The sequence below is a fragment of the Poecilia formosa genome, unplaced genomic scaffold (assembly GCF_000485575.1).
Source record: "Poecilia formosa unplaced genomic scaffold, Poecilia_formosa-5.1.2 Scaffold285, whole genome shotgun sequence".
Lineage (NCBI taxonomy): Eukaryota > Metazoa > Chordata > Actinopteri > Cyprinodontiformes > Poeciliidae > Poecilia > Poecilia formosa.
This window is the reverse complement of record NW_006800224.1, coordinates 167757-182410: the sequence shown is the minus strand read 5'-3', so window position 1 is coordinate 182410 and position 14654 is coordinate 167757. Positions and strand designations below refer to the sequence as shown.

General features: G+C 40.4%; 1 protein-coding gene across 9 annotated transcripts in view; it reads right to left on the bottom strand.

The window, feature by feature from the left end:
• The window catches only part of ctnnd2b (catenin (cadherin-associated protein), delta 2b), a 134697-nt gene that overhangs the window by 98991 nt on the left and 21052 nt on the right, over window positions 1-14654 (bottom strand). For all 9 annotated transcript variants that reach the window (XM_016681557.1, XM_016681559.1, XM_016681560.1 and 6 more), the window contains exon 2: window positions 13976-14088. In XM_016681557.1, coding sequence (XP_016537043.1) covers window positions 13976-14088 — 113 coding nt within the window. The remainder of the gene's footprint in view (window positions 1-13975; window positions 14089-14654) is intronic.

Sequence of the window (14654 nt, the reverse complement as noted above, 5' to 3'; positions counted from 1 at the left end):
GGTGGCTCCATCGATGTGATAATGTAATTGGCAAAATAACAACTGAATCAAACAGCTTAAGAAATGGAAAGACTGAGATATTTCTCCTGTGTATGCTTCATTTTCCCATAGAGAGATGAAGTTACTCATTGTGCATTATATAATAAGGTCCGGCATGAAGAGGATTAGACATTTTCCTGATGGCTGTAAGTTAATAAACTCATCAACTAGATTGTGTCTGAGTTGCGGGAATTTGAGAAACTTAACTTTTTTTTTTTTAGAAAAGTAAACTGTGAAAAAGTGCTCAGCATTAACTACAGGTTTATTATTAGCTGGGGAAAGAAAAAGAAATAAGAATAATAAGACATTTCTTGAACAAAATCCAGCTCCAATCTCAGCCAATTATTTTGGACTCGCATTAGTTTAATTCAGTTCTAGATTGCGTCCAGTAGCCTCCAGTAATAAAAGCAGAACTTAAGAATTGCCCGTCCGTTTTGCAATAAGTGCTTCTTAAATCGTCATTAAACTTCTAACACTCCAAATCACCTTTTTAACTTCTACTTAGAGCCGAGATTGGAGCAAAATGTCAGCTGCTGCCACGTTAAGGTTCTGCTCAGTCACTGTTAATTGCAGGAAAGGTAGAGAGCGACGGCTTGTTGAGGTTGAATGTCGTCACAGAGGTCATTCTCAGGTTGCTTGGCGTCGCACGGAAGAGACAACGTTGCAAATAAAGAGACTCATCATCCTGCAGAGGGAGATGTAAACTGAGTTCATCTCCACCCGTGAAATTCCCGGTGCCGAAAGAGGCGACCAAAAGCTGGGCATCGTGCATTCAGCGGGGACGGCCGGCGCGGTCCAGACCGCCTATTGTGGGCCTCTAATTACCTCCTGAGCAGAAAGATGGCCGATCCCAGTGCGGCGCTGTAGCCACGCGCTTTATCTTAGCCACTCAGATTAATTCTACCTAATTACGCTTTATGCGGGAACAATGGCTAAACATTGCCGCTTTGTACAGGTGCTATCTAACTCGGCCGCGTCTCGTATCTCAAGAGAGGGCAGAAATGAACAGGTCGAAAATGTTGAAAGCCTCCAGAGACGACTGAGCAGAATGAGTCAGAGTAGCCGGGCGGTGCGTAATGCATGGCGGAATGACATAATCGGACAGGATAAAATTCTTCAACTCAAGGTGGGCTGGAGTCTGACCCTCTAGGGCGGCCTTGAGTTATGCACTGGATTTAAGAGCTAAAGGTGAACTGAGACTGGAATAAAAACCAAGGGTTATTGCGTATGGCTTCTGATTTATATAAACAGCTTCTGTACTTAAGGAAAGAAGTTAAATCTAAAAAAAAAAAAAAAAAATCCAACCTTTAATTGTACTGCTTCTTTTCAGGGATACAAAATAACCCAACAAGAAAGTTCATTATTGGTGCCACAAATAACGAGATTCCCTAGTAATTCCTTTAAAATAAATGAAATATTGCCCATATTTACAGTCACACAAATAGCTATGACATTTGGAATTAGTTTAAATGTGACAATCAAAACAAGAATGCTAGGAAACACCAGAAAAAATAAATAAAACTACATCTTTAAAGTTCAATAACTGCACCGTTTTTTTTGTTTTTTTTTGTTTTTGTTATTTTTTTTTGGTTACTTTTTAATGTGAATACAGACATGGATTTTGCTGCCCCCATGCAAATTAAGCAGTTCGTCCTTGACGAATTACGAGATCCTGATTATTAGGAGGCTACTTGTTTGCAACTTTGTGCCAATTTGCACTAATCAAGACAGAATGCTTTGATCACACTTCTATTAAAATTAGGTGGCTGCACCTGTAACATGGATCAGCAGAGTTCCAGGACGAGCCAAACACATGAACCTAAAAGTACTGCAGAGGGAGGAGATGCATGTCAAAGGGTGATAAAACTCGAGGTGAACTACATAATCAGCTGGTGAATTGGACTGTTTGTATCTTCTGAAATCCAAGAACACCTGTGGGACTGACTGGCTATTACACACCACAACAGGCACAAACTTTAGCCGCCTAGCGTGTCGTAGCAAAGCAGCCACAGACCGACACTTCACTGCACTACTAGTAAAGTTCAACGAGTGTAATACTTTTAACATAGCTACATTTTCTCCTTCTGTTTCTGTCTGTCGTGGAACATGATGAATTTGAGGCGAGGGCCTGCACTGGCAGAGGTAAGTGCTAGCATGAGATGCTAAAGATAGTTTTAGCTGTTGATATATCACTTCCTTTGTGGTTTGCTTAAAAAGGTCAAAACCTGTTTTAAAACGAGTGTCATTTCTCATTGCCCCCCTGCTTCAAATATAACAAGGTTGGAGGAAAATATAACTTCAGGTAACCCGTTAGCTGTTATAATGACTCTGGTTTCCACATGGAGCCAAACAAAATCCTTCCTAGTAATTTTGATCCAATAGTGCAAATATTTTAGTACAGTTAAAATAAGACAAAACTAACTTACCTTTCAGCAAGATATTGGAGGTTGTTTTAAGTCAATAATTCCCTAATATTGATTAAAAAGTACTTGTTCTTTTGGCAGATTATTTCATTTTTAGTGGGAAAAATGTGTTGTTATAAGTGAAATAATTTGCCAATTCCCAATTTGCCAATTGAACCAGTACTTTTTCATCAATATCAAGGAATTATTGACTTAAAACAATATCTTATATCTTGCTGAAAAATTTGGTTTTTGTTTCATTTCAAATATTTCGCACTATAAACTAAACCTAAAATACTCGGTGAGATTTTGTGTTTCCGCAGCGCATGCAGACGCATTTCTACTGAGACACAGGAGAAGCGGAAAAGAAACAGATTACGCCCCTATTTAGGCGCAAGGTAATAAAATAATGCTGCATTCCGGCACTGCAGCGGCAGATTAGGACGGAGGCAGGACAGTGAAGGTGACGGGAGATATCCATCTCGCCTGCTTCTGATGCATGGCCACTGAGGTGAGGAGGAGGAGTGGAGCTTCATTTCTCCCTCCGCCTCCCCCCCACACCCACACACACCCGAGGAGGAGGGAGAGAAACACGAGACCCTTTGAAGCAAGTGATTAAAGCGCAGCAGGATGAGGCGCAGCTCGCCATTTCTGCTAGGCCGTCCACATGCCCCAAACAAATGGCTGGGGGGAGAAAAAGAGGAGGAGAGAGACAGAGAGAGAAAGAGAGAGATAGAGAGAAAGAGAGAGAGAGAGACAGAGAGAGAGAGACAAAAGCAGAAGTCTCCCACGACCCACTAAATTGGTCAAACTGACTACCTAGTCTGCCAGTGTGGGAGGCAGCCATTTTGACTCGGGGCCAGGACTTAAACGAGGGGCGAGGAGAGAGCCATGTTGGTTCTCAGTGTGAGATCAGGCAGCATTTCCAGAACCGCTCAGTGATCCGCCCAGAAATGATGGTGCAAGGATTCCTTCATGCAGTCGAGTTCAAGCAAAACTCACTGAGAGAAAAGTAGTTTCCAAAAATATAAACACACAAATATATTAAATTACTAATCAAATAAATAATGACTGAACTGGACGTATATAGCACATCGGATTTTATAATTTTTATGATTGAGAGGAGGAAGTGAAATGACAAGTTGTTTTTTTTGTACACAGAAAAACTTGAAAAGCATAGTGTGTGTTTTTACTTTGCACACTGCACTCTGGTACCCCTAAGATATGTAAAGTATTTCAGCAGCAAAGTGACACATTATAATGGTTCAGTTCAAACCATTTCCATGTGTCAGAAGGGTCTAGTCAAAGTGCAAACTTAAGTCCAAGTGAGAAATGACAAAACTGTAAAAAATAAAATAAAATAAATCATGTTCCCAGCCACTTCATCCAGTATGAGAAGAAAAATGAACACTATTTTTCAGTCTGTAGATGTGCAAAGTTTGTAGACACACAACAAAACACTTGCAGCTGAAACTGCAAGAAGAGCCTAAAAAGTCGTAACGCAATGGATGAATGTAAATGCCACTTTTTAAGATATTTACTATTTTAAAAAAAAGTATCTTTTTCCTTTTACTTCAACATTACGTGCAACTTTCTGCTGGCACATCACATAAAATCCCAGTAAAACAGATATAAAGTGATGGCTGCAGAACTAACAAAATGTGAAAAAGACGCTGGATGTATCAGTGAAGAAAATGTCACTGACGTTTCACTGGAAAATAGCTGAGTCACACTGGTAAGAGAACATCTGAAAAAGAATCTACCAGAAGAAATTAAACATTTCTAGACCAACTATCAAGACATTTTTTTAATACCCTTGTGGGATGTGAAGGAGATCTTCCAGTTATCTGTGTTCGAAATACAGAGCCTGACTTAAGCTATAAATAAGTACAACTGTCAATAGACAAAAAAATCTCCCCTTTGGGATAGCTGTTCAGAAGCCACTTATTAAAGAGACAGCAGAGCCTTTCTCTCTGCGCGAACTGAAGATTTGTCTTATAATGGGATGAGCGTGTCAGCTTTGTTCACAGAACGCATTCTGACATGCTCTCATCTGCTGCTCTTCCAAAACAAAAGAGAAGAAGAACGCCATGAGTGAAGACGATGCTGCGGCGGTGAAGAACCTCCTCTCCCAGAGAATCTATCATAACACATCGCTCCATCAGAAAAGCAACATCTGACCTTTTTTTTTTTTTCTCGTAGCAGGACTTCTGATTTATGAGTCTTATACGAATAAAATGCACTGAGCAGTGAAAAGGTTTTACATGTTATGTTATGAACTTAACCCACAGTGGATTCAGAGACAGTTTTTGTTGTGCTGAACTGTTTCATGCCATTTTTCACTGTGGCACAACTTAAAATGGCAAGATCACAACCACTTTGGACCCTTTTTTTTTGGAAAGGTAATATGTTTCTTATATTGTGTCACACATTCACCTTTTTACATACCAGTAATGTATTTGGGTAGTTGCACAGATGCTAATAAGCGCTAAATGCTCGTTGTTGGTCGCTGGTGTGATGAAGCGACGTTTTTCTGATCAAGTAGGTCCAACCTTGACAAACCTTTGGATGGAATTATATCACAAATTGTTACCAATTCCCTTGTTTCCAATAAAAAGTAAAGGGTAGTAATGTGTTTTTGCCCGTTTCAAAATATGCTAATTTATGATTATTTATTATGTTTCGATTACTTTCTAATGATGAGTAGTCATGAAGCTCTTTAGTTTATGTGTATTAATCACACACACACAAAAATCAAACATTTCTCATGTCAATTTTAGAGTTGTATTAGAGACTCTTTGTTTTTGGCCATTTCTTAATCAGATGAATGGATGAATGGGAAAACATAATAAATTATTAGATTTTCCTTCCTCATTTTGCCTTTTTCTACACTTCTCCAAACACACAAAACACTAAAATCAAATCTCATACTTTTCCAGACGTCGTACACAGTATCTTCTCAATTCCTTGCAAATCATATTTTCCTGGCTTGTGTTTTTTTAATAAACTATGTGGAGAGTTTTTATCATACAGTGCTTTGGATATATATATATATATTTAAAAATCTGGTCCTATTCCAGTAATTAAACATTTGACTTTCCATCCGTTGCCTGTTTCTGTTGCAGCTTGTTTATGTTTGGGTCTTTCCCAGACTATTTCTTTGTGTTTCTCGTCAGACGGACAAGTTGAAGCTCTGACTGTCTTCTCTCTGGCTGGATAGATGTCAGATAAATTTTGCTGGCCTCGGACGCGGCCCGCTGTACGCCGGCTGCCGTTCGTGCGCTTTCACGCTCCGTCTCTGAGTCAGTACAGTTTCCGGCAAAGCAACTTTGTTAAAATGGTAAGACTGCCAGCGCTAAAGATAGCACAGATTGGGCTGGAAGGTAGTGGGGCTGTAAGTACCACAGAAAAGGTTGTTCACAAGTTCTGACAAATCTAACGGAAAACATCAAGAACGCTGTACAAACACTACTTGCTTAAATTATTCCAGAAAAGCTGGGAACAGGTGCAGTGGCAAAAAAAGAGAATTTCTAAACAATGGCATGGAAAAAAATATCAGGGAATAAGGTAAAAAAAAAAAAAAACCCAACAAAAAACATCTCAATATAAACAAATAAATAAATAATGCATATTCCAAACAAACAAACCTAAATCTTGTATTTAAGCTGGCGTGTTGCAGACGAGGCCTCTTTCAAGTCACCGTAATACATAACTATGTTTGGAAGAGTTAATGTGCATGATGAAGATTGTACTAATTGCAATCTTCATCAGTGTGTGTGTTCATGTGTGTGTAGAAACTAAGAGGGTTTCTTTACACCTTAGCTGTGACAGTACTGTCTCTGTTCTGCTGACAGATCAATAATACAGTCACAAATGACTGTGAACACCAGCAGCCGGTTAGCACAAGTAACACACAGATGCACACCCGCACGCTCACACACACACACGTTTGCATGGCTATCTTTGTGGGGACTTCCCATTGACTTCCATTCATTTCTACAGCCTAAACCTTATCCTAACCCTACTCAAAACTCAATTCACACCTTAGTCCTAAATCTGACCCCTGACCCAAAAACAGCGTTTCTCCTTGTGGGGGCCAGGCTTAGGTCCCCACAAGGAGCAGGGGTCCCCACAACGTCGTATGTGTCAGGAAAATGGTCCCCACAAGGTATTACAAACAAACACACGCATACACACACAGCTGAGTGTGTCAGATGGGGTCTGTCTGTGACTGTGGAGGATATTAGTCTTATTAAGAGCGGCTAGACTTCCAGTGACTCGTGCTAAATTAGCGCATGCTTGTGAGTGTTAGCATAGCAGCAGGTTAAGGGGGGCTTATAACAGGAGACTGGAAGCCAACCAACAGCCCCGGCTTGTCTCATTCCCCTGTTTCAATCTTTTTCTCTGCTCTCATCCTGACTTCCCGTTGTCTTCCTTCTCTTTTGCATCAGCGACCGTCTCAAATGTGAAAATCTGCCTCTTGTTGTTTCGCACAGACAGTTTAGTTTCACGGGTACATAAGCAAAAGTTTTACCTCGTCATGTTTTACATGATAAAAAGCACAGAGTTGTGTGACGAGTGTCAAACGAGATGGCTTGTAGGAGAAATTGCCCCTCAAGAGGCGACATTTTGTCTGTTTTATTCCTTCCTTTGGTAATTAGGGCTGGACCATGTGGCTTAAAAATGTCAGGTTGTTTAATCCATAATTTGATTTTCAATTTTTTCTTCTTAAAGAAATACAAATGGCAGAATGTCAACCATTTCTCCTGGAAGTTGACATGAATTCAAGGCCAAAATAAATAGAAGCCGTAAAATAAAGATGGTAGTTAACATCACCCAGATCTCCAATCAGATTCAAGTCAAGACTCTGGCTGGGCTGCTGCGAAATATTAATATTGCTCCCAGTCAGAAAAAAAAGGTTAAAAAGATTGAAATATGACTTCAAACTTAGGCTATGACTCATTTTGGAATAATGACTCATTTTGGGCTTAACCAATTTGAAGGCGTGAAGTTTAAAGTGAAATTTCTTTTGAGTCATTTTTAATAACTGCTGAAGGTGACATAGTAACTCAATTGTACTATAAAATGCCACTAAGATGCCTGGAAAATACATAATACCTCTTCTTTAATAGATTTTTAAACAAAAATATTAAAATGTACAAAAACATGTAAGGAGATAGATTTTAATCACAATTATCTACTACCAGATGAAGCAAGAAGAGGAACGTTTCCTAAAGATTATTAAGATTTTAACTCTTCCACGTCCTCATTCGTAATATTTTTAAACGTTTATGTCAACATTGGTGATTTGTTTGGGAACTAAATGGTACAGTTTAACAGACGAGAGTTGAACCTTAAGGTCCTATTAGAGCCTTTCTCTCTGACACAAGCAAGTGCTGGAGTGCTTAGCAAAGCTGCAGAGAGATTTCCAGATCTGTGAGTCGGAGCTGGCAGCCGACGGGCCTGACAGCTTCTGGGTAATAGGCCCTCACTGGGACGGCTAGACGGGTCACATTCTACCGCCAGACGACTTGTGGTGGGACTCGCCGGGCGCCGTGCTCGTGGCCAGTTCATACACTCGCATAAACGCGCACGCTTTCCACCCAGCCAGCAGCCAGACAGGCAAGCACAACCGCGTGAATCCGATTAGCAGACAAACGGTTCAAATGGCGATGATGAGGCGTCGCAATACTCGTTGAACTGGAGCCAATCCACCAATCTGATTGTTATTTATTTAAAACAAAACATTTAAGCAAAAGATTTCCTTTTTTAATGTGTTTCAATTGCAGTTATGCATTTCACTGGATTTTTATTAAATGTTGCACTGAATTTTAGGAAGTGTTCGTTTTTATTTCCTCCTACTTTTACATAAGTAGGTAAATAGAGGTCGTAACTTCAAAGCTAAAGCTAAAACCATGAGTGTGGAAGAAATCCACACACCTGCGTCTGGATCTGAAGGACTGCATGTAGCTTGAAAAGACTTCAACGGAAAATGACGTGAAACATGCCAATTGTCAGAACCAAGCAATAAAACATAAGAAAACTGTCTGGATGTTGACAGCAGGGCCAGTCATGTAATGTGAAAGTCTGTCCCACTCACTGACTGACCGACCGACCGACCGACACCGTGGCATTAAAGTGATGCTTGGGTCATTGAATGAATCTGTGTCAAGGCTGCGGCTTATTCCAACAGATCATTTTTACAGTGCAAACTTTTCCCATTTTGTCAAACAACAACCACAAACTTTGGTGCATTGTTGTGGGGTTTCATATGTTAGACCAGCAGAAAGTGGTGAAAAAAATTTAAGAAAAAATCTTTTTAAAAAAATTCATGCAACTGGCTGCCTTCAGAGAGTCAAACTGCAGCATTAAGACCGACAAACGCAGCAGATGGTTCTGCAGAAGTTTTAAAGCAGAGGTCGATTATATAGCCATATTCCAAACTTTGAGTATCTAACAGAGCAATGTTCAACTCATCAACTCAAAAGTTTTAAGAGCATAGGCACCACTGCAAACCTCCCAAGACTTGGTAATTCATCCATGCTGAAAAGGCTAGATAGAGTTAGCATCATTCATAGAAGCAGCCAGACCTGAATACAGGATAACCATCAGCTGAGGACTTCAAAATCTGGTCTTTATGGAAAAGTTATAAGAGGATATTAGATATTGGAGAGAGAAAAGGTTAAAGAAATTCCCATTTACAGTCTGTGAAGTGGCACAAAGGTGACACAGCAAGCATCTGGAGGAAGGTGATCGGTAAAAATGTAACTGAGACGTAGATTCATGGGGAAAAACTCACAATGCATCATGGTGTTTAAAAGGACAGAGAAGCTGATCAGAGTTGCTGGGAAGATGGAGGGAGCTAAACATGGCTTTGGGAAAAACTGGAGGAAAACCCCGTTGACAAGGCTTGAAACTGGGATGGAGTTTCACCTTCTAGCAGGAAAACAGCCAAAAGCAAACAGCGATAGCCAGAATGAAAGGATTCAGGTCAAAATCAACTTCTAGAATAATCCAAGGTCAAGTTTAGACTCATTTGGATTTCCAAATGAGAATCCACGTCAATACTTGAGAGTTGATGTTCCCAGACGCTCGCCATCCAATCTGACTGAGACGTTTCTAAAAGAATTGGTGCCATTATCTGTCTGAATGTGCAAAGCTTCAGGTAAAATCCAAGCCACTTCCGACTGCAACACTTTGAACATTGCTAACGATTTAAGGCAAAAAAAAAACAACAGTTTTTTTCTTCATATGGCTTTTTGGTTTTCTTAAATAGATACAAACACTGTGACTTGAATGAGAGATTGTTGTTGCTAATGTGACAAACTGGTCACAATAACTCTACTGAACAGTTTAATGTGGAGTTTTAAATGGCAGGTGTGCCAGCCTTACATTGTTTTGAGGAGGAGCTACAATGTTAGCAAGGCACCGAGGTGGAATATGCCTCTCAGTCAGCGGCATTACAGTGGGGCATTATGGGTGTGTGTAAGTGAGAGGTGGCGTGCTATAACGCACTGCTCTGAAAAACAATGTTTTCTGTCAGCTTATTCTGCCACCCCCCCAACACGGCCAGCAGAACGAGAGCAGACGAAGCGAGTCTATTCAGAAACAAATCACTGGAGGAACATTTAAATAAAAAGCAATGGCAACACTGATCGCATTGGAAGCAGCCCATCCTCCGTCGTTTTTATTACTTTTTTTTTTTTATCACGGAAAATAGCCGAAGCGCTTGGAAATGCCACACGGTCTATTGTATTTTCTCATAGCGTCGGTCATATCATATTTACAGCGCCTCGGTCCGCGCACTTGTGCTTTGTCTGCGTTTGGAAACGGGAGCTGACGCTCCAGAGAAGGGAAAAAAAAAAAGAAAGGCAATAAGAGTGACAAATTTATCAAACAAACACCAACGCGCCTCGCTAGCCAGAGGAGTTCCACAAACGCTGATGTCATTACAGATTAACTGGATTTAGACGGAATCGTCTCTCCGGTTCACCGTGCGGCGCAGTGCTTAATTAGTTTTGGGGGAAAGAGAGTGGATTCATTTGGTCATGTTTGGCAATTTAGAGACTGAGACGTTGAGAAGATGAGCTTTTGAGTGGAAATGATACGATCTCATTTGTACTAGTTGCAAAGATGGACGCAACCTGACAAAAAAAAACATAGGAAAAGATCAGAGCCTTTCAGGGGGACCAGACCCAAAAATATGGTGATGATTAAAACAAACAAAAAAACAACAAAAAAAACTGTAAAGTGCGTCACCTGTTTGAGTTGAGTCTGCTTCAGTCAATATTTTGTAGACACAAAATATTGACTGAAGCAGACTCAACTCAAACATTGTTTTGATCCAATACCAGCAGCAAGGGTTCTGGGCAGTGTCTACAAGATTTTGCAGTGTTTGCCTAATATTCTGCAGCTCTGCACTTTGACTGAGCCGTTCAATCACACTGTCTGGACCAGAGGTCTGCAACCTTAACAACCCGAAGAGCCAATTTGATGAAAAGACATCCAAATAAGTCAAATGTCACCTGAATTTCGGAAAACAGACAACATCCCACATTCTTAAGAGTTGGGGTTATTTAGACCCCACAAGACTTTTACTCTGTTGTGCGCAGTCTGGCGGGTTCGCACTGACCCCAAGTGCGCTTTTATGAGTTTTGTTTTTTAAAGTGTGTGTCGTTTTGGGAATTGACAGTCTAACGGACAATCCGTCTGCTTCTCTACTGTCTGACTGTGACATGGTGCCAAGAAGGGTTAAAGAACTAGTGTTTTATTCCTATCTGGATCATTTAAAATACAGATGACCATAAATGATGGATGGATTTCTTTTGATAAACCACATAAATTCCAGCCCGATGGCAAAGAAAACAGATCTAAAAACATGTGGTTGGTCATTCATTGTTAAAATTCAGTGCAAATGTTGCAGGGGAAAAAATGAAAAATGGTTAAAAACTTGATATTACAGCTGTATTTAAAAACATAAACTGGTTCCTATTCATTTTTAGTTAAGAGACATAGTGGAAGGTCTAGAGCCGCTTTCAGCTCCGGGGCCACAGGTTGCAGACCCCTGGTCTATGCTTCACTTTAGATTTGGCTGTTTAGGGACAATTTCTGAACAAAGGTCTAACCCCATTTTCAATTCTTCCAGTGCTTCTAGTATATTTTCTTTCAAGGCTGCTCTGCATCTCTTTAGCACAATCCAACCTCCCATCAACTATTTCCAGTTTCTCTGTCAATTTAAGAAATCTAGCATGATGCTGCTACCACTGTGTTTAGTGTACTCATGTTATGAGCAGCCCTAGCTTTCCATAATGTATTCCATATTGGCTCACATTGCATGTGAACCAAAAAGTTGAGTTTTGGTCTCACCTAACCGCACCATGTTCCACACGCTAACCGTGTCGCCTACATGGCGGGCTGCCAGCGGCAGAAATTTTATCCCTTCTCTGTTATTTTGTGGTTAAAATCCAAAAGAAGTATGGTCAATTTTGTGATCAAAATGTGAAAAAATTAAAAAGGTCTGACTTAAGTTTAAGAGCTGCTGTTTTTCAATTCATTCATTCTTCAAAAAAGAAAGAAAGAAACGAAGACGCAGGACGGTCTGACGCTCACTAAACAATACCCCGTTTCTAATCGAGTTAACAAGACAGAAGCTTTAACTCCATCTGGGCGACGAGGAAGAAGAAGAAGAAAATGTTTCTTTCTGGACTCTCTCTCTCATCCCATGTTGCTGCTGTTTTAAATTAAAGCTCTGAATGCAACCCCTGTCAAAACACCGACGAGCTAAATACACGCAGCGGCTAATTAGATTGCTGAATGAGTCGGATTTTAGACCATCTTTCTGCTCTTTGTTGGTTTGCTCAACATGGAAATTACAATTCCTATAGAAGCGGCCGCGTAATTAGCTGGAGACAGACAGGATCCCCGCTCACTTAACAGAATGAAAGAAGACAAAAGATGATGGGGCTGCGCGCATCTATTTGTGAGTCGGAGTACGGCGGCAGGGGTTAGATGGGAACGGAGACCGGGAGCTTTAATCACTTCACACTGTCCTGAGTGGCAGGCTAAGTGTGTTAGCACCAGTGTGTCGGGCGTTGCTGGGGGGGATGATGCAGTCTGGGTTCAGCTCAGAGGAAGGATAAGGGTCCAGAATCATCCAGCAGCGAAAAAGTTTGACAGCCTCTCATTCCTACTACACAATTTTCTTCCCTTAATCACAAGGAACAAGGCTCTAAACAAAAAAAATAAAATAAAAAATTGCCAATTATGACAGCTGCATAGCATTTTTCATTATTTTAAGCTGTTTTATTTTTCTCAGCCCCGATTTCTGTGTTTAATGGTTGATAAAACACCACAGAAAAAAGGAGCTTTGTTGTCTTAAAAGTTTTTTTTTTCCTCAGATGTTTGAGTCCTTTTAAACTACTGCCGATCAAATCAACAATTAGAGACTTGACAGGATTTTTTTTTTAAAGTTCGTGCACCTTGGATTTCGTACAATTAAGAACTCAAGTTATAATCTTGTACTCTAATGTGAGACATATCTGTCATGGAAATATTTTAAAGTGACAAAATTGTGACATCCCTTTCTGCATTTTCTCTGCATGCTAACTATCGCATGATTATGTCACTTCCTAAATATGAAATCTGGCCGTGAGGTTGCGGCCAGTGACACAGCTCGTTTGTCTGAATGAAAGGCCAGTTATTCTCTGTCGTTTTCAGCTTTAAATTGAATATTTCATTTATCTGACAACAACTGTCAAGACATTGGAGATGATAACAGCAGATTGTGTTAGCGTGAGGTCAGCTAAAGTAAACACAATGTGGCGATTAAAGTGAGTTGTTTTGCAAGCAAAGACTTCTGCATAAAAAGTATCAAATTAAATAATAATACTAAAAAAAAGTCTTAGAAATCTGTGTCAAGATTTTCTTCAAAGACTAATAAGATGGTGCTTTGGCTGAGTAGTACAAACATTAGCAATAGCACATTTAGAAATTTTCTAAATTTAATCAGATATCCCATATGGAAAAATCATATCCTACAGATATACTTAATTTTTTATTTTTAGTTTTTACTAAGAAATTGAGAAAAAAAAAAAGATGAACTCTGGATTTTTTAAAACTGGAATAATTTCCCTTTTCAAGCTTTTTATTCAAGCTTGAAAAATGGAAAACATGAGAGGTTCATAAGTTCATTTTGTGAAGAGAACAAGAACAGCAAACAGAATAGCAAAAATAAAAACATATGCGTTGAAACGTAAAACAGGTGAACCAAATGGAGTGTCACAACCACGTAGTTAAGTAAGCACGTGTGAACGCAAGGGAACAAACAGGATGTGACACGCCGCCGGCCGACTTCAAAAGGAAAAAAAACCCAAAAAAACAAAAAGAAAAATGTTAATTCCCAGCAAACAAATCGGGAAGCGCAGCTCCGGCGTGACCGAAAAAGCCAGTCACCTGCAAGAGCTCAGCCGACAAACACACAGGTAAACACACAGGAGAGGACGCTGCAGGTGTCAGAGCAGCAGCACAACACGCACCTGATGCTAGTCATGCTTCCAGTCTCAGAGCCGAGCTTGCATCTCTCCAGCTGACTGGCAACAATCTGTCGTTCGGCTTCCAGCTCCCTGGTCAGACGTTCGAACTGCAGCTCCTGGAGACAGACAGAGAGAGAGAGAGAGAAAACGTGTCAAAATCAGTCACTACGTTTATTTACTGTCACGTCTACAGCCATCCTGGACCTCGTCGCCGTCTGCGGCGCGTTTTTAATTGTTGTGAAAGTGAGTTTGTGATGGGAAGACGGGCCAAGACTTGGTCGTGTCTGCCGGTACGCCACTGCCAAACGTCAAGAGACGCAAAAAAACCCAAAGCCAGGACAACAGGAGAAGAAGAAGGTGGGCTTCAGGAGGGAAAATGTGTGACTTGAAGTGACAGATTCAGGTGAAAAAAAAAAGAAATCAATACAATTACACTGTATGGATTCTTGCTTGGTACTGTGGACTGGCTGACATTACTGCAGTAATTGAGAAGGCTGTCGGTCCTTTCTTCACGTGAAATGACTTGATCGGTGGGTGCAGCGCACCAGACGGAGTGTGTGTAACGCTGATGTGATCTGAATAAAGAGGATTGTTGTATATCAGAGAAAAACAGCAAACAATCGTATATTTAAATTTAACAAAATAAAATGGAACTGGGCAGGAATTTGATTCGATTGAAGGA